The sequence below is a fragment of the Gasterosteus aculeatus genome, chromosome 6 (assembly GCF_964276395.1).
Source record: "Gasterosteus aculeatus chromosome 6, fGasAcu3.hap1.1, whole genome shotgun sequence".
NCBI classification, from domain to species: Eukaryota; Metazoa; Chordata; class Actinopteri; order Perciformes; family Gasterosteidae; genus Gasterosteus; species Gasterosteus aculeatus.
This window is the reverse complement of record NC_135693.1, coordinates 6,877,781-6,897,228: the sequence shown is the minus strand read 5'-3', so window position 1 is coordinate 6,897,228 and position 19,448 is coordinate 6,877,781. Positions and strand designations below refer to the sequence as shown.

The window sequence follows — 19,448 nt, the reverse complement described above, 5'->3', positions numbered from 1 at the left end:
GCGCACACCGTTTCTTGTTGTTATCAGTCGTCTCGTGTCACACCTTCACAAGGCTCAGGCTGCGATGGGATAGTTTTTGCATTAACTTAAGCGTAGTAGCCCGATAACTATAGGACAAGGTTCATCAATACCGCAGTCCTCCCCATGCAAATCAGTATCCATGGTGACCTCACCAACATCATGAGAAAGCATTTGTGTGAAAATAAAGTGCTTTGTGATGCTGTAAAGAGATACATCAGATATGCTACATTTAACTTTGAATAAATGTATTAAACCACGCTCAGTTTATTTACAAACAAAGCGAATTTCTGTCTCTATATTTGACAGTCTGACTCTCTGCCCAACTATTCCTTTACCTTTCTGTCTGTTTGCCGCCTTACCCGCCGCCTCTGAAATAACACAAAACAACAACAACAGTAACATCAACAAAGCCAATAAACAACATCATCAAGCAACAGCGACCCTGGCCTCACTGGTAAAATGTGTTCCCGGTTACTGAGCTCTGTTTTTACATTCTGAGCGTGTTTCGGATTTGATAAAATTGCATCAAATGTGTTTTTCTCAATTATTTTTAATTCTTATCGACAGTTTCTCCAAATACTGGTTTATGTTCATGACCTGATTGCCCGCTTCAAAGATGTGACGCTGAAAGATACTGGTGTGTTTAAACTGCTTATGCAGTTAGTATGAAACAAAGTCACAGTGGCCGACTCTCCCCTTGAAACGTCACATTCTTAAAATGGTTTAGGACACACCGGGCCACATTCCTAGAGAGGCCTAGAGTGAGGTGGCTGCGGCTGGTGTTGCCGTTTCTCTGACCCGTCTGGCTGAGTTGCGAGGTGCTCCGGCTGCGTCTGGACGGCAGGATGGCGACGACGCGCTGGCTGAGGCTCGAGCGCCGCTTCTTGATGCCGCTCCCGAGCGCCGTGTCCGATTGGCTGCCGTCGACGTGCTCCATGCCGTAGATCTCGCCGCTTACGCTGGTGCTCTTCAGCATGTGGCGGCCCGTTGCACGCATGGCCCTGCCGATCATGTGTGTCAAACCAAAGCTCAAGGTTAATTTTATGCGACTTGTTGTACTGAACAGTTATCAGAAATAAAACACTAGGAAAAGGCAGCGTGACCAGGTTTGTGTGCGTGTGCAGGTGTGCACACCTGAAGCGTCCCCGGGGTCTCTCCGACTGGATGGACATGTAGCTGGTGCTACTTAGGCGAGAGGCACTGCTGGTTCGAGAGATGGCTGACACGTCGCTGACATCGCTGTCCGAAGACTTATGGGAGACGTTCTCGGTGCTCCGCCTCTGGTCCTTGTAGAGCTGGGGAAACACGTCAGCCAGGACAATAATGCGCCGGTTTCTTTTCGTAGGTTGTCCAAGTAATCGTGAACAAGGAAGAGTAATTAGTAGTATTATATAATATAGACGGATTTTGGGAAGTCGTGGCAGCAGAAAAAGCAAAGGTTGAAAATGGCAACACCTGTATTCTTTCACACTGTTTATGTATTTTTTATAACCACATTTGCTTGATGAAAAGACACCTTTCAGATCGGAAACAAACTTCATAATGATGTTTGAAATAACTAGGAATTTTTGAAGCTTCTTTGCTTTCAAATACTCTGGCTGGCTGTCACTTCTGGGTGATTTTTATTTTTTAACTGACTTTCCTGCAATGCGAAGCCAAAAAGGTCTGTTGTGAAAAAGGTCTGAAAGACACACAAAAGGGTGCATCAAGATGTCTAATTGGGCAAACAAGTAACAACTATGTTATTTAAAAGGCCTTTAAAGTTACCCTCAGTACTTGTGACATGAATCCTACAAATCGGTTTTATATGCAAAGTATTTCTCTAATATTGGGGAAATTGATTAATACGTTACTTTAATACTGCGATGCACTTCAACATTTTGGCACATGCTCTGGTTGGAACCCTTATTGTCCCACTGTGTTGTCCTGCTGAGTCGGTTTGAATGTCCAATTGAATGAAGCCTCCCCTCAAAAAAGAAATAACAGTTGTGGCCCACCTCCCGTTTGTTCTTGAGGGCCCGGTCCAGGTCCTGTTGGCTGGAGGTGGTGGCAGCTGACGCCCGGTTGGAATGGACCCTCATCTGGAGCTGACGAACGCACTCCTCTGCTACCAGGGCTACACACACACACACACACACACACACACACAGTACAAAAAAACAGAAACTCCCACATAAACCGCAAGTTGACCCTATTTGCTGTATAGTTCTGAGGTAGAACGACTGTTTAGTCAATGGAGTCTTTTGGCTTTGAAGAGACATATTGGCTTAGTTTCCCCTTTTGAAAAGGCCCGTTTGTTTAAGTGGTAAAATATTCTTAATACGGTATATAAAATACATTCTGTCCACAGCACTACATGACTTTGCTCCTCTGTCGCTACGTGCTGACCGCCATCGACACCGTCGGGTAATACACGGAATATATAATAACCCTACTTTGAAACATCCAGACCACCCACTTTAAACCAACATTTATATTATTTTCATTTCCATATAGAATGTTCTGAAGAATAACAATAAGAATGTACACATTTCCCTGCATCAGAATGAATGAACCGCCCCTCACCAGAGGTTCAGTTTAACAATCCAAACCAGCAGCGATGCGTACCTTGTTCTACAGTGCTGCTCTTGGGGGGAAGTTGTGGGAGTTGCCTCACCCTGCGGTTGGAGGAGGACGTCACGGAGGAGGAAAGAGACGCACCACCTTGGAGGTGGCCCCTGATACAAGATAATAGTGGTGGAGAGGGTGGGAGACAAAGAGACGGAGGAGGGGGGTGAGGAGACAAACAGAAGCAAGGAGGAAGGATTTTGAGGATGAAAAGGAAGAGAAAAACAAATCAAAGTCAGTATCTCTGTGACACTGCAGCTCCGGTGGTCACAGGCTGGATGTTCACATGTGGAGCTGATCCCATTCTAATCAGCATCATTTAGACGTGGCTGGAATTTTCCTGAAGTAAACAAAAGAAACTGAGCAGAACAACCACCAAATGGAACGTCGTTCCACGTTTCTTATCTTAAGATATCAAATACATGTAAATTGCATTGAAAAAAAGAAGCTACAGAATGTGGCTGCACAAAAAACAACTATAGGTCGTGGAAACAAAATAACTGCAACAATATTTTTGTGAAAATCAGTAGCAAATTCACAAAGTGAAGCTGGTTGAGGGGGTCGGCGGTTATTGATCCTGTTGCAGGGAGAGCAGCAAATAAAGGTTAAGACAGTGCACATATGACACATAGAAGGTGAAAGCCTTCAAGCACAAATCCCTCCACATCTGCACACCCACTCATTTGTAATCCATTCTCACCACAGACCTGAGACCAGCGGTTATTCAGAAAAACGTTTTCTTATTTCGCTCTGAACTGCCCATTACTTTGTCGACTCCACGTCGTCGGCTGCTTATAATGTGAAAAGGGCAAGAGGTTAAACTTACTGCTGCTAAATCTATGAATTACTTCATTTGATAGTTTTACACAAAAAACAACAACACTTAAAGATACACTTTGCGTCTATTCACATCGTCTTGACAACACATACACAAACAGCAAAGACAGAAACACGTAAACGCATGTGGGAGTGCGAGTGCAGCCCCGTCTCGTGCCTCTCCACTCGGGGGCCCTCATTCCAAGGTTGCCCTTACCGAGGGGCCGCAGTGGGGCCTTTTTTCCTCTGGAGCCCCTTAAGATGGAGGTGGGCTTGATTCTGGTACACACACACACACGCGCAGTCACACGAGTGCCATACAAACCCGAGGCCCCGCAACACAGAGTGGAAGCAGCAGCATGCGGGAAGTGAAAGGAGGGAGGAAAGATGGGGTCGAGAGGAAAAAAAAAAAAGAGCAAAAGAATTGAAATAAAAAAGTATAATAAATGTGAAATTCAATGGATTTCCAATACATGTTGTAATACAAAATAAATTCGAATAGTTATTTAATATTACAAGAACATAATAATGGAATTCCCTTCTAATGACACTCGTCTGAGCGTTTGTTTCTTAGATCTTCAAACCTTCAAGTTCATTTCAACCGTTTTGGCGCCTACAGATTGTTCCTCACGCGCCACGTACGATTTTTAACTTTGTCCTTTGGAAGTTTGTAAAGTTTCACAGCTTTATCTGGTAAAGTATCTAAATTGCATAGTACACTAAATTTTTTATTCAACCCTATATTAGAAAGAAAAGATGTCTTCTTTCAACTAGTGAATGGGGTGTTAGAAGCTACCAGCATATACTGTGTAAATAAATATATATTTGGTTGCATAATGTCGTGCTCCCGTGGAGGAACTCGTACACTACTGACATGTGCTGAACCTGCAGTACATGCCTTACCTGCCACTGTCTGGGAGCTCGCTGCCAAGAGTGTGGCACTCGGGCGTCTCCAGGGTCCGAGGCTGCCTGGAGAATGGTGGATGATTAAAAGGCAGCGATATACACACACAAAAAAAATGGGGATGGATGACAGAATATATCATTTAGATATAAAGCGTGTGATTGTCTTCAGCTTTATACCTTTACGATCGGGAAAACAGGAAACAGGGGCCATGCTGTGATGGATGTTGTCATTGTGAAAGGATTCAGACACTAATACATCGTCTGTAACTGCATCTTTGTGTGTGTGTGTGTGTGTGTACGAGACGAGCACACAGAAGCTGCAGATGGAAATTCCCAGAAAGAGAAGTACACTTCAGAAAGACGAGGCGAACCAAACAAAGCGGAGTTTCACAACAGAACCAGTACAAACTACTAAGTTCAGAAGACAAGACGCCGGTGACTTTTTGGGAAACGTGAAGGAAAGATAGGAAGGAAAAGCCACAGGACAAAAACCTTTGCATCAAAAACCACAACCAGGGACGAGAAACTATCGCTACAATTCAGCAACAAATTACAAACCAGAAAGACACCACCCACAAGCTGAAAAACCACACGAGCACCCTCTACACAATGTGAGTGACGCAGTCCACAACAAAGTAGAACTTTCATCGTGACAAGATCTACATTGTGCACCATGTTCACTCTCACTGTGTGCAGCTCATCCACCGCAAACCAGAAAATGAAGGCGATAGAAAGATATTCAGGAATAGCTTGTGATTTCATCTTGTCTTTGTCAAAATAAATATCAAGTGAAACCCTGCAGTTGCAATTGCTGCTGCTGAACAATTTCAGGTATGATCAAGTTTAAACATATCGGGATGAACAATTGTACACCTTTTTCAATACTTAGATGAGAAGATTGATACCACCTCCTATTGTTGTTAAGTATGATGCTAAAGTCAAGAGATATTAGCGTAGCATAGCACACATATATGAAGTAGTGGGAAACAGCTTTGGGTACGTTCAAATAATGTCTTATTTTTATACGCCTTCTATTTGTGCAGAGCCAAGATTACGCCAATTATGAGCTCTATGTTAAGCTCAACTTCCCTTGGTTTGAACTTTGTATTCAAGAGGACAATTATGAGTATGCTGTGGATCTTCTCATCTAATGGTCACATTTTCTCAAAATGTTGAACGGTTTCTCATAAAAACAGGCACTTTCCTGTTGTTGCTAAAATAAGTCAGTCGAAGCTTGTTGTTAATGGTGCAAGATAAAGTCACTCACTTTTACCAGAGAAGAAAGAGTCAGAATAGTTTTGGTTGCAAATTTACTACCAGCTAATCAGAGATATCACAACTCAGAAAAGAGATCAGAGGTAGCTGCAGAGAGGCGGTAGAGCTTGACGTCTGCCTGAACCCAATAAGACACAACTGAACCCTGAAGCAGTATTTCAGTCACTTCCTTACAATGCTGGGGGGGGAGTGGGGGGGGGTTGGGAATTAGTGACTTGTACTGAATACCATGTGCTTTCATCTTAATTCAACAAAACACGTTATGGTTAATAATGACATCAGATTTGAAGGCATGAGTCAAGCTCTAAGCGGAAGCACCCGGGGTCCACAAACGGGTACCTGTCATCTTCAGGAGACGCATGTTGGATAAGAATCCTGGGACTTGCCGGACGTCGCCGAGGCAGCGAATGGGAAAAAGGTTTTCTATGTGTACACATACAAAATATGTCACCCATATATGACGAAATCAGCAAACCGTTACAGAGTCACACTATTCCATCGTTGGGTGTCAATCGGTGCACATATCTCTTGGTAATTTGCCGGAAAACACCTGATATACAAGCCCTGTTTTTTGTCTGTCAGCGGGATTACAGGAAAAACTACGGACCCAATTTTCATGAAACCGGTGGAAGGGCAAACCAATAACAACTTCACATTTCTTCCCTCATTCATTAGGTCTTATTTTTGTTTGTGTGTTTGTCAACGGCATTATGGGAAAACTACTAGTTGGATTTTTCCTAAACTTGATGGACCAAGGAAGAATTCAATACATTTTGGAGTGGATCGAAACCACTCTGCGGATCCACTAATAATCTTCACATTTTGTCTTAGCGGATTTGTTGCCAAGAAATGACCAACAACAAACCGGAATGCAACTTCCAGGATAAAGATCAAAGGAAGGAGGACTGAGTATTTTGACCCCCATCTTTTGCACTGCAAGTTACAACTTGACAACAAATTCCAACAAATATTTTGCTCACAATCTGTGTACAGCTAAACAAGAAAACAACCCTGGCAGCAGAAATCCCTGAATCAAGCAGGATTGCAAATCTGTTGCATGAGCTGTTGCAGGGTTGATTCCATTGAACCTGGGCTGTGTGACACCAAGCAGGGTGATTTTATCTCGACATACAGTGATTACGTGAGGCGTATAAGAAGAGGTGCACCGATTCGGTTAGTAGGGGGTCAATCTCCGATGGGTCCAAAAGTGTCTCGTTGTTGATGGAAAAACATTACACGGAATTCTACAAAGTATTGCTGGAGTTGAGTAGTTAAACAAATGCAGTATTGTTCAAGTATTAGTATTACTAATGATTAAGGCGATAGATCCATCATTGTCAGTTTTAGAAAATCGTTGCACCTTCGTACACAGCTTTAGGATTGTGGAGAAACACAGGAGCTGCAAAGCGAAACAGCAGAAAGAAACAGTGGAGCGGTGTGCAGCAAAGTGAGGAGGGGTGAGTCAAATCTTCAAGTAGGACCACTAAGAGCGGAAAGAACTACAAAAAGACCAGGAAAGGTAGAAGATAAGAGGCTACTGGAGCACTACAGGAAGGTTGGGGGGGGCGGGGACAGAGGCTGGTACCTTTCAGTCTCTGATGAGGGGGCGTGAATGTTTGGAGTCAGACAATTGGCGCTAGCGCTCCTAACCCTGTCCAGAGAAGGCTGCAGATCACTAGAGGCACCACAGCACAACATGCCAATCCAATGGAGGAGAAGGAGGGAGACAGGAGAAAACAGAGGAAACAATGGAAAAACAGAAAAATAGATGTTTTAAAATAACGTCCAGGTTAGATTCCCAAAGCCATAATGCTAGACTGAGAAATAAACCATGGCTGGCTGGCTCGCGCGGGTTGTCTTGGTTGTCATGGAGATGGGGTTGAGTGGAAACCTGTGGGTTTTTGTTTTATAAGACGGAACGCTCTCCGCCTTTCTCCCAACCCGGCCGATGTTAAACCATTCATTATAATGTGGGCGCGTGTGTGTGTGTGTGTGTGTGTGTGTGTGTGTGTGTGTGTGTGTGTGTGTGTGTGTGTGTGTGTGTGTGTCTTACCCAACGGTCACCTCATCTGTGAACATTACGATGCGGTGTGTTGTGATGGAGCGGCGCGTTGCCACGACCACGCGCGAACCTGCGGCAGCGCTTATCTTTCGGCATGCAGGCGGCAAGGAGCTATTTACAAGATGACAATTTCCAAAACAGCATGCATTTGCAAACGAAAACAAAGAAAGCTCAGATTGGAAAGGAATCCGTGAAGCTCCTGCCGCTGTAGAAGATATTCAAACGAAAGGAACAACAGGTGTCGTGGAATGCGTAAAAGCCTCAGAATGCTTCAAACAAGGTGCTCATCCCACAATGTCTGAAAGACATTAGACAATTTATGCACAGGTGGGACTCGACTATCCAACACTATCCGCAGTTTCAATAAAAAGCTATAAATAAAAAAAGTACTGTGTAAATAAATCGGAAACTGTCATCTAACCATCATGCTTCAGTGAAACGAAAAGAAGGCAGAACAGGATTTGAAGTGGTCTATTAAGCCTTTTCTGAACACATGCTGTACATTTTCTGTGTTCTTTTAAATTATTCTAGACTACAAAGGGGAGCAAAAAAATGATGGCAGACTATTTTGAGAAAAAAAAAAAAAAGGTTTTCTTTGTCCTTTTTGTGTCCGGTACCAAGTGGCCCGGTGGTTGGGGACCATTGATCTACAGTCCTCCATGGCAGACGGGCGTAAACAAAAGTAAACATGCAATTATTACTATAATATCTAAAAAGAATGTGTAATAATTATAATAATAGGTAAGAGAATATGGCCATGATACTGGGACAATGTAACATATGTGAATGAGACATTACTTGGTACTAACTTTCTATCAATAAAGCCTAAAATCCCTTAATAAATGATGTATTTTTTCCTGTAGTGTCACCTCAAGGAAAAACCATAAACAGGAATCCAGAATAAGGCACATGGTTTGTTTGAGGCATACTGGACCGTTACCGGAGGACTTACCTGTTAGTGCGTTTGGTGCCGTTGAACAAAAGGGGCATCTTAGGTGGCAGTGTGTTATTGTGCCTGGTAGATCTCCTGATGTTAGCATGCATGCAACAGACACAGGTAGGAAAATGGGAGGAATGGGTGAAAAAGAACAACTCTGTGGGGTTGTTGTGCACAACAGAAACAGGAAGTTGTACAGGTCCAAAGCAGGTGCCAACTTATCCAGTGATTTAAGGCAATAGATTATCAGCTGACTCACTGATTCTCAATGTTTTTCATCAGTGATGTCGTTCGACATGTTTCTCAAATCACTGGCTAAGCTTGTAGTTTTGTTTTTGCAGTGTAAGCAGCCAAGAACTACAGCACCGCATGGCAGCCATGCAAGCGTCGAAGGCCCGACTGTCATCTCCACTGACACGCTTCAAAACACCCTGATCCCTCAAACACATCCGCGTGGAACAGAACAGCGCAATGTTGACCAGCTCTGTGGCGCTTCTTCCCGAGAGGTCACGGCCGTGTCCGAGGAGGCCCCTCCGAGACGCGCTCTGAAGCGTGCAACTTACCTCGCTGACTTGTGCTGAAATAGCCTTACAACACAGCCACGTGGAGGGCAACTCCAGCAGATAAGTTAAGTGTAATGTAGTGACAGATCAAACGGTTTTTTAGGGCAGCAGAGCAGAGGCGCATGTTGGTAAACACGCACACGCGGCCCTGCAGTGTCCTCTTGTGGATCAACAGCAACAGTGCAGCTAGACAAACAGCTCTTGGGCGCACATTTTTCCGGCTTTTAAATTATTTAAAAAGAAGATGAAGCGTGCGAATTACAACACATGATGCTTTCCTGACTATCCGGAGCAGACAAAATAATAAAGGGAGGTCGTTGTCAGCAGTCATAGTCTACACATTTCTAAAAAGACCAGACCTGAGAGCGAATGCGTCCGTGTGTCCCTCAATCCCTCAAACACAGTCCTGCTGTCACAGATGCTCAATAGAGCCAAATGTACGTTAATCCGCACCAAAAAAACAGGAAAAGTCACTTGTTTTCTTCCTGTTTGAGTATTGTTTGCCAAAAACTACAATGTACAACTGTGAGTTATTTGCCACTCTTTTTTTTTCTTCTCTAAACTAACAAAGGATTTTCAGACCTCTCAGTAGAAACAAATGGACTTGGGGCGGAGAGCCACAGACAGATAAGAGAAGGGAAAGATAAAAATATGTATTGTTGATCTTTTCATGGGAATTGTTGTCTATCAGAAGCAGGCCAGTCAAAAGTTTTACTCGTGTGTCAGTGTGGTTCGTGTTCTGTTTAAAGAACAAAAAAACTATTCCCTTTTACGACACTTGTGTTACCTTTAGAGCAAAGAGACACATCATTTCTCACTTTGTTTTTTAGACAACTGCACGGAGACAAAATGTGACAAAGAACACTACGAGCACTCAACCACAACTGATCCCAAAACGCAAAATGTAAACAACATCTCGGGATTGGCCGGGTTTACCTGGTGTGGAGGCATTCGGCACTTTTGCCTCGCATTGACTGGTGGATCATGATGACCTCACTGTGGTTACCATGAGGATGGATGACACATTAAGAAAAATCAACAACAGTCAAAGAAACAAACAGAAGAGCAGAAGGAGAAGAGGTTGAATAGGAAAGAGGAGCTGTGGCTGATCGCCACCTGATGACACAAACACTTACAAATAACACAGATTGTTGCGACCAAAGCCGTTCTGATCGAAACACCTCTTGAGTCACTTTATACAATATTAAAATCAACGGACAGAACCAAACCTGGTCCCAGGCTCAAAGAAAACAGGCGTGAAAAAGAGAAATCCGGCGACATCAGGGGTGGAAAAATGAAATCGGGGAACATGTTTTTTTGAATGGCAATGATTAACAAAAAGGTGAAATTTGAAAATCTCATTTCGCATTTACACTTTGTGTCAAAACACATTAAAGCACAGAAATCTTGCTATATAGTTCCAGCTGGACACACAAATAAGCAGTTGATGTCACACAAACCTAAAAAGAACACAGAATTGTTTTAGTTGAATTAGATACCAGCTGGGGCTCTCACCTGTCATCCAGGTACTCGTCCTCATGGCGGCGACCCCTGACGGCGTCGTAGTGGCGGGTCGGAGAGCGCGAGCGGCGTGCGTGAGGAAGCTCGTCATCCAGACTCCTGAAAGACAAGAAGGAGGGAAGGAATGAGGGAAGGTGGGAAGGCTTCAGGTTAGCGGTCAGGCGGTATTGCAGCAGTCGCTTGGCTCGAGGCAGTAAGAGCAGAGCTGGCAGCACTGTGTGTTCTGCATCAGACAGACATTTCATTAGTAGATGGACTCCATTTGCTGGCTTCCAACAAACTCGCTCACTCGTCCTCTCTCCCTCCTTATGCTGCTTTTACCTTTTATAAGTGGCTCTATATATTCCTACCGTCATCCTCCATTCTTAGACTTAACAGCGTGTTAACGGACTAAATTGAGCAAAACATCTATATTTGGCTGAAATATGCCTATTTGGAGCGGAGAAAGGGGCTTATCATTAACTTACATTTGCTAACTTTTTAATGACTTAAAACATTTGGCATCTGTTTCTTTAAATATTTCTTTGTCTATCATCTGTCAAGCTGATTAATGTATCACACTATTCCTAAAGGGAAAAGTGCTCCTTCATAAAAACATTCGAACCTTTGTGCGGGGACGTTGGGCGGCCGCGACCGCGTCCTCCCTTGCTCCTCGCGGTGAGGCGAGACCGAGCGGGAGCGTATGTGATGGGCGGGCGTCCTCTGCTGGTCCGGCACCTCCAGGGTGGACGTGGACTCCCGCTGCCTCTCCCTGCCACGCCCGTCCGCTGCTGGGTGGGAAAATAGCAGTAAACACACACAATCAAATATGAACAATTAAAATATAAATAGGAAAAAATACTCAGAAATGAGTGTAATTATGTCATAAATAAAGGGGGCAATATTAGGTAGTTTGCAGTGAAAAAGCTACGGAAATCTACAACTGCCTCTGCAACTACAAAACGGAAAAATATGATTTGTTCATGCACCCAGAAACATCTAAAAGCAGACATTATAAAATATATTATCCTAAAGCTTTTATTCAATCCAACCCAATTTTTCAATCTTTCAATGAACGGTAGGTGCATAACATCAGACATTAAAACAATGAGATAACGGACAGCGGGACAGGAAAGTCACATGCTAATATGAATATATTCACATATGGGAACAGCAGGAAAGTCTATCTCAAAGATTCAAAGTTTGTTAGAGACCAGACTAACAATAGAACAGCAGCTGGCTTTTTTCAGTACTTTGTCCGGTGAGTATAAAGTATAAACACACTGAACCATCTGTGCGACTGTGTCGGGCTTTGTTCGTGGTCCCATGGCCACTGGGTTCATTTCCAAAAGAACAGCACCTCACAGCTCACAGCGGGGCCATTCGCTTTGCTTTAAGTGTCACCAAGGTTTTTTTTATTTATTCGTGCCATGCATGGGAATTAAAAGAAAAAACGTTGGTCAAAGTAGTGTATTTTTTCCATCCCTTCTGTCTCTCTATTTTATCTTGGGTGCTTATAAGAAGAAACATAGATCCATAGTAGGTTGGACTGAAGACAGTTGACATGGTGAGTTGATCCTCAAAATCATTGAATTTGACCAGTTTTAAAGGGATTGTTTGAATTTGTTTCACCTCCACTTTGGACAAAGAGTACAAAGTACAGCAGCAGAAACAGAGCAGCAGCAGAATGTGACATCGACAGAAAAAAACACAACCTGACCCGGCAGATGGTTTTTATTACAAAGAACCGTCGGGTGAGAAGCCGTCATTGGAAACTGCATTTTCAATAAATACTGATTGGATGAAAAAAAACCTTCCTTGCTCTTTTTTTCGATGATGCTCTCCAATTCTGATAGAAGTGATGCTATGGCAGCATCAACGCTAACCATTTTAGCATTGAGTGAACAGATGTCCTAGCTGCCGGTAGCTCCTCACGGGACACTGGACGGTCCAGTCACTGGCTCGCTTCCACAACGCATCAACTAAAGCCTGGCAGGAGGGATCGTCGTGAGATGAGTAAATATCACTTTAGCGTACGCTATATTCACACTATTTTCGCCGATGTAACTTGTGGTTAACGGTTGTGTCCAAAGTCACGAGACTCCTTTGACAAAAACTATCCTTTCATGCTTTATTTGTGCAGTCCCTTTTTGTTTTAAAGGGTTAATTCTGAATCACCAGTTGCACCATAACACAATAAATCCTAACCGAAGGAGACCAGCCAGCGAGCGGTAATATTAATGTTTTTGTCAAAGTGGTTTTGGATATAACGGTTCTTTGTGAGGAACTGGCTGTCTGAAGGAAAGGTGATGCGGTAAAAATGATCTAAATATAGCATCCACTTAGACTTATAAGGATTTTCTAGGTGTCTAAAATATACTTTGCAGCTGCCCTCCTCATCAGTAGTACAATACTGAAATATTCAGTATTGCCACCAGGAATGTGCTGTCAAGGTACAAAGTGTCTGAAACACAATACCAGTACTATGAAGAATGCTTCTATTTTTCCCTTTGATATGTAATTAAATAAGTTAAATATACAGTTCACACCCCATTTTACTTTGTAGGGGAAGAGAGTTTTAAATCCTGGAAATGAAATCAATGAATAATATCAACCTGATTCTTGTTACCAATCTAGCAGTCCAACCTTACCGCACACAGACAAACACTCAGACACTTACAGTAAACAGTTCCACACACACACACACACACACACACACTACAAAACAAAAGAGGCGGAGTGTCTCAACATACACAATAATAAAGTATCTTTTATAATTCCAGACTCGTTCCTTCTGAGGCACGAGCACGCCTGACTGTTGCTATGACATGCTAGTTCACATGATTTATTTGTGGTGGCCTCTCATTTTCTTATACCGGTTTAGATTTGCTAGTCATTTGCACTGTAGGGCAAAGGTACAATAAAACGATCTTCAGGATCTGTCAGGTGGAGCCAAAGGGCTGCTTGCCCTCTATCAACTACTTTGTGTGACAAAATAACAGGTTGCATTTTGGCACCAAAATACAAACATGTAACACGTATTCAGCAGAGCAGACAGTCGTAAATAAACACCACAAATAAAGTACAGTTTGCGGGGAAACACTGGAGGCAATACTAGGAAACAATCCCCACCCACCTTTGGACATTACTGCAGTACCTTCATCAAATTCAGGCTCTCTTACACGCTGAGAACCTAAACGTCATGGACACACACACACACACAAACACACATAGATATGTATGCACGCCACACATACATGCATGCATGCATACATGTATTCAGACACAAATGTAGTGTTAATGGGAAGGGTGGGGTTAAAAAATACATTTACATTGAAATACTTTGCCCGTTGATAGTAAACAACAGTAAACACCACACAATCCTTTCTCTATTCAACAGGATAACGCACACACATGTTATGCATGAACATATACAATAGAAAGGCACCCGCAGACTTACGCTGCAGCTTCTTGCCGTGGGGCTCGGTGAGTCGGCGGGGCAGGTACGGAGAGGGCCGGGGCAGCGGTATGGATGAGACGTCGTGGGTTTGGAGCGGGTACCAGTGGGGCTTGTCGTCCAGCAAGGCCGTCTCAAGCTCTATCAGGATCTGGTCAGGTCACAATCCACACAGTGATCAATAGTTTTTTTGCTGCCGCGTCATTACAGCAGAGAAGCTGTTTGTGAAAATGTACATCGGGAAAGCTTTTTACATTACAAGCAATGCATTCCACGCTTTGCACGCTAATGTTTTTGTAGTTTTTTTTCGTGGAAAAACAAGGCACATGGACCTATAACGCATTATAAAGTCAGTATGGCAAATATGTTTACTACGAGTTTATTGGAAGAATAACTGATCCATGCGAATGGGATTAGGGACACCGCCGCAAGTAAAATAAAAGATCAAAATCATCACCCGAGACCCCAAAAGTCCACAAAGTATCTTTATCTGCAACTAAAATCCACGCAAACAATATTTGAATGTTCATGTAAAAAGGAGAAACTTACTGGACTAAAGTGTCGTGTCATTTTTCTGTTCTCTCTCAGTGCTAGAGGCGGTTAAGGGGAAGAGAGTTCATTGTAAGTATGCGTGTGTGGTACCTCTCCCATAAAGGTGCTGTCCTCATCCGGTGACCTGGGTTGATCCCATATAGTCAGCTCCAGCATGTGGTTGCGGAAATCCCTGCGATGGACGTGAGGGTAGACGAAGGTCTGGTTCCACTTGGGCTCACAGGTCTTCTTCATTGTTTTCGTCCTCCGCTTGCTCTTGTCGCTGTGTTAGGCAATGCCGGTCTTAATTTGCAGCGGACTCACAGCCATTGTTTTACATAACATGTTGTGGACTCTCTTTACAGTAAAAAGTGGATTTCATTTGCTCCCATCCTGGAGCGCATGTCTGTTTCTCTATTTCAGATGATACACTGACTATGGAACATTATCTCACACAACCCAAACTTCAAACCACTTTAACTGCGTTAACAGACTAAAAAGTAGACTGCATTGAATCAGTGGTGCTGCCTTTGAGGGGGTGGAATACCTGCGGTCTGGAAGGAAGTACATTTTGACGTAGGGGCTCCTGGGACGCCCGTCAGGCCGAAGATGAAGCTCTGTGGCCTGCAGCACGTTGACTATAAGCTGATGTCCCACTTTGTCGTACCACAGCTTCACCTGGGTTTAGGAAACAGAAACCAAACATTCCAATGCTTGTACTTTGTCTGAATTCATCAACAGCCCCAACACGCTCATAAAGAACACACTCACTGAGAGTTGCCCTGGCATTAACTGTGGAGCATCTTGAAGCATCCCCGGACTGGAGGGAGACAGGACATTTAAGGATGGTCTCTCCATCTTCTGGGACTCAAAAGAACTGGAACCTGCTGTTACATTTGGGGGGGGTGGGGTGGAGATGATTTTGAGATTTCAGACCACACGTCTCTCCAGGACGACAGTGATTTTTCCCTAGCTTAGCATACATATTGCATCTACACTGGCTCAGGTTACGAAGTCACTATTATTTATAGTGATTTCACATTTCTGTTTGAGTTTACAAATGAGATGCAATATATTCATCAGTGCTTCAGAGTTGTTAATGGTTATATTTTTTATTCCACAGCGCCAGGCAGACTGCCCCCTTAAGCCCCCCTCCCCCACTCCACCTTGCAACTTTTACGCATAAGACAATACATCTACCAGACCGAGATACAGACAGACCAACACAGATGTTCCAACATCAGGCAGACGATACCTACTAGATTCTAATGGAGGGTGGGACGTGTCTGGGATTCTTGGGATATCACTGCAACAGAAGCAGAGAAAAAGGCTGCGTTAGCTACTCTTATATTGGCATCAAGACGATGGTTTGATTGAACAAAGTTAGTAGTTTTCTTGATGCACAGGCACACATGCATGAAAATGTAGTAGTAGTTAAGTGGAAGAAAGTAGCACTGCGATATAAAGTTATTTAAAAAACCATGTAGAAGCAGAGTGACAATGTGAGTAGAGCCACATTCATGACTACGGTGTTTCCCAGACTCATTCAGACATTCTGGCTTGCCAATGATCATCTCAGGTAGTACTGAATTGGAACCGGTTGCTCTATTCTGTTCACACCACGAGCTTTTCTTATCCACCACCACTACGATCCCATGGGAAACACTAGAATCCATTGAACCAGCTTCATGTTGTAGAACGAAAGCTTGGTATTTTGCATACTACTTATCAGTGTAATTTTTCTATTCAAGTTCATTATTACAAATGTTTTGCCCCACCATGGATATCTGCAGGAGGTTTTGTTAGGGTTTGTTTGTAGCACATGGAAAGGCAGTATGTTAGATTCCTTAGTCAAACATAGAATGTTAATAAATTAAGAATGTAAATGTAAGTAAATCTCTAGTTCACACTTAATTACTACCTTTCTGAGAGTTGCATGAGAAGATGGATACCACTCCTGCATTAAGTAGAGAGCTAGAATTGAGATGACGTTAGCCTAGCTTAACATTAAGATTTGAGCTGAACGGCACCGTAGCTTCAGAGCTGTGCTTAACATGCAAACATTAGATATCCATCTTCTCATTTCTCCTTGTTGCGTATATTTCCCACTCTTTTTGAATAGTTTTTAAATTTCATAATACAAATATTACACTGACAAGTGTTTCATGGACCCTAAGTTGCCTTTGGGCCCATTCCAAAAGAAAAAAACACATGAAATCGAATGGAAATATTCCTTGCTTGATGAATCCCAACTTTCAAACTAGGGGATCATAAAATAAAATAAATAAGCAATTTTTATTTGAAACTCAAAAGTGCAGGATTTTACTTTGGGATCCTAAAACTTAACCAGGAATGCAAAAAGAGGAATTCCAGACGCAGCACAGACGGTTTTTGAAAAAGCTTGCAAAAGCAATGCTGCATTGATGGATATTTCCCATTGGCCATTTTGCAACCCTTTAAGTGAACGTTTAGTTCAATTCAATTGGAGAAGACAAACTTCATTAGATTTCACAAAAGCCAATATATTTACATGAATCCTACTAAGCAGGATTCAACTTAGTTCATTTAGGGACGCAAAATGGCACCAGCAAAACACAGATTATTTCCATAAGCGTGAGAGGATTAAGGGGTCCTAATAAAATGGGCAGATTACTTACTGATATTTTCTATACACCCTTCGCGAGTGTTTGGAGAGAAATTAACACATTCAACTATTTTTCCCAGCAAAAATTGAGTTACACATTAAGAAAAGCTGCAAGAGCTTTAAGAAACAGTATTTTATCAGTGAAATAATATCAACCTATTACATAATCTTCACAATAATAGCAAATCAAAAATCTTGAAACTCAACCTGCTCCGCGCATTTGTTACTCTTGTGAGGCTACTGAATATTTTCAGTAACACCATTTATTTGAGAAGATTATCTTAGAAAGTTCTAAACATTCTGTGTAGGATCAGGTACATAATAAAAAACCTATAGATTATTCAGAGTGCTTTATGTAAATGTACATATTAGAATTTAGGCTTATGTGATGATGTACGGCATGTTCTGTGTGACATTATTTCCCCAGATACGCATATTAAGACATATGTTACTTATAAGTTTATATTATATTGGAAGTATTTTAAAACTAATTGTATGCAAATCCCAGAAGGGCATTCAAGTCAATATGTGAAGATAATAAAGTAGCGACTAAAAGGTTTTCTTTAAATGATTAGTACCAAATAAGTAAAAAAGATTATATTAAGTGCATATAGAAATCATAGACCTGTAAAATAAAGCACTTTACATAATCTCTGTTCCAGAGAAAAAAAAGTTTGATTCAAATACATTTTCTAAGAAATGTCTCTTGCATCACAACACACAAAATGCATTATTTACCCAAGCACGTTATTCACCCAGCTTCACAAAAACACAAATAGTATACTTAAAATAAACAACAACAACAAATTATCAACAGCAATATATTACAATGTGTGTTACATTGACATTTAAACAAACTTAGCATTAGTTCAAGAGAAATCCCTTCAGCTGCTGTTTATGTGCAATTATTTGATATTTCCGGTCTGCAAGGAATCCATCCATCTCCATCTTATACCATGCAATTTAATTAAGTACAATTATATTATAATATGCCTATAATGAAAATATCCTTAACATTTCCCAAAAGTAAAACAAGTCCAAATTAGGATGCAGAGTTTTCCCAATGTGGCCAAATCACTTAAGAGAACAGACAAACCCTTATTATCCATACATATGGCTAGAAATGATGCACCCTTCAAACTTAAGAAAAACTATTGCACTCACAAATATAATCAGGATCTTGGTTTAGAAGGCGTCAACCAAGAAGAATTGTGATTTGGCCCACTGCGTTTATGGAGTCTTTAAGGCGCTCAATAATGTTAAACCTTATAACATCATAGAAATAACCACAAACGCTTTTTTTTAAAAGGGGACACGAAAGACAAAAACAGAAGCTCCGGTTACAAAAATTGGCAGCGTGAGCTGCGGGTAACGATAGGCTTTTTTATTTTCTGTCAATTTTGAATGCAGTCACGCAGTTTCAGTCAGAATATAAATGAAACGTCCCTGAATCCGGTCTTATCCAAGTGAGCCAACTCTAATCCAGTTAAAATGCTTGTACTATTTCATAAAATATGACACTAAGGCTTAAAATGGTGTGTTTTTTTAATTCCTGACTTACCCAATAGGCCTGGATACCACCAGCTCCACTTGAGGCTCAGCTTGCGATTCCAGGATGATGTTATAAACTTCCTTCATGGTCGCCCCCGGTAACAGCTTCCCGTTCCACTGCAGAACTTCATCCCCTGGAATTGGGATGTGTGATAACTTGGGCATGAGGGCCGCACAAATTTAGGGACTTTCATCTCTATTGTATATTTATCGTGTTTTTCCAAAAAACCATAAAAAGACCAAAACCAACCATAATATCAGGACTTGATACACAATGATTTTAAGAAATTTCTCACTTGGAGATTTTGCAGATTAGTTGACAACCAGAAACATGTTGACAGCCTTCTACTTCATGTGTTTTATAACTATATATAACTTAATAACTGTTTTAAAACGATTAGGTGGATTGGAAAATATTGGAAACGATAATGCAAAAAAAAAATCCTTTCTTTGTGCAAAACAGCCGTGTTTAATCTAAGAGTTGAATAAAACCTCCAAAACCGTTAATGCTTTTTAAGGCCACTTTGTATTTTTTCCATCTCTGCATGCTGGTTGTCGCACACGCATGACAGGTTGGA

At 42.0% G+C, this 19,448-nt stretch overlaps 1 protein-coding gene across 39 annotated transcripts in view; it reads right to left on the bottom strand.

The window, feature by feature from the left end:
* The window catches only part of rims1a (regulating synaptic membrane exocytosis 1a), a 67,644-nt gene that overhangs the window by 4,494 nt on the left and 43,702 nt on the right, over positions 1-19,448 (bottom strand). For 2 of the 39 annotated variants that reach the window (XM_078103939.1, XM_078103940.1), the window contains exons 10-30: positions 18,881-19,004; positions 17,333-17,350; positions 15,935-15,981; positions 15,447-15,562; positions 15,223-15,353; positions 14,787-14,958; positions 14,148-14,295; positions 13,824-13,880; positions 11,313-11,478; positions 10,703-10,807; positions 10,124-10,183; positions 8,640-8,714; positions 7,679-7,798; positions 7,211-7,300; positions 5,965-6,048; positions 4,348-4,413; positions 2,629-2,738; positions 2,019-2,137; positions 1,156-1,316; positions 820-1,022; positions 357-389 (exon numbers count right to left, since the gene is read on the bottom strand). In XM_078103939.1, the coding sequence (XP_077960065.1) occupies positions 357-389; positions 820-1,022; positions 1,156-1,316; positions 2,019-2,137; positions 2,629-2,738; positions 4,348-4,413; positions 5,965-6,048; positions 7,211-7,300; positions 7,679-7,798; positions 8,640-8,714; positions 10,124-10,183; positions 10,703-10,807; positions 11,313-11,478; positions 13,824-13,880; positions 14,148-14,295; positions 14,787-14,958; positions 15,223-15,353; positions 15,447-15,562; positions 15,935-15,981; positions 17,333-17,350; positions 18,881-19,004 (2,205 nt within the window). The remainder of the gene's footprint in view (positions 1-356; positions 390-819; positions 1,023-1,155; positions 1,317-2,018; positions 2,138-2,628; positions 2,739-4,347; positions 4,414-5,964; positions 6,049-7,210; positions 7,301-7,678; positions 7,799-8,639; positions 8,715-10,123; positions 10,184-10,702; positions 10,808-11,312; positions 11,479-13,823; positions 13,881-14,147; positions 14,296-14,786; positions 14,959-15,222; positions 15,354-15,446; positions 15,563-15,934; positions 15,982-17,332; positions 17,351-18,880; positions 19,005-19,448) is intronic. The other 37 variants (XM_078103949.1, XM_078103950.1, XM_078103958.1 and 34 more) reach the window with 33 other exon arrangements.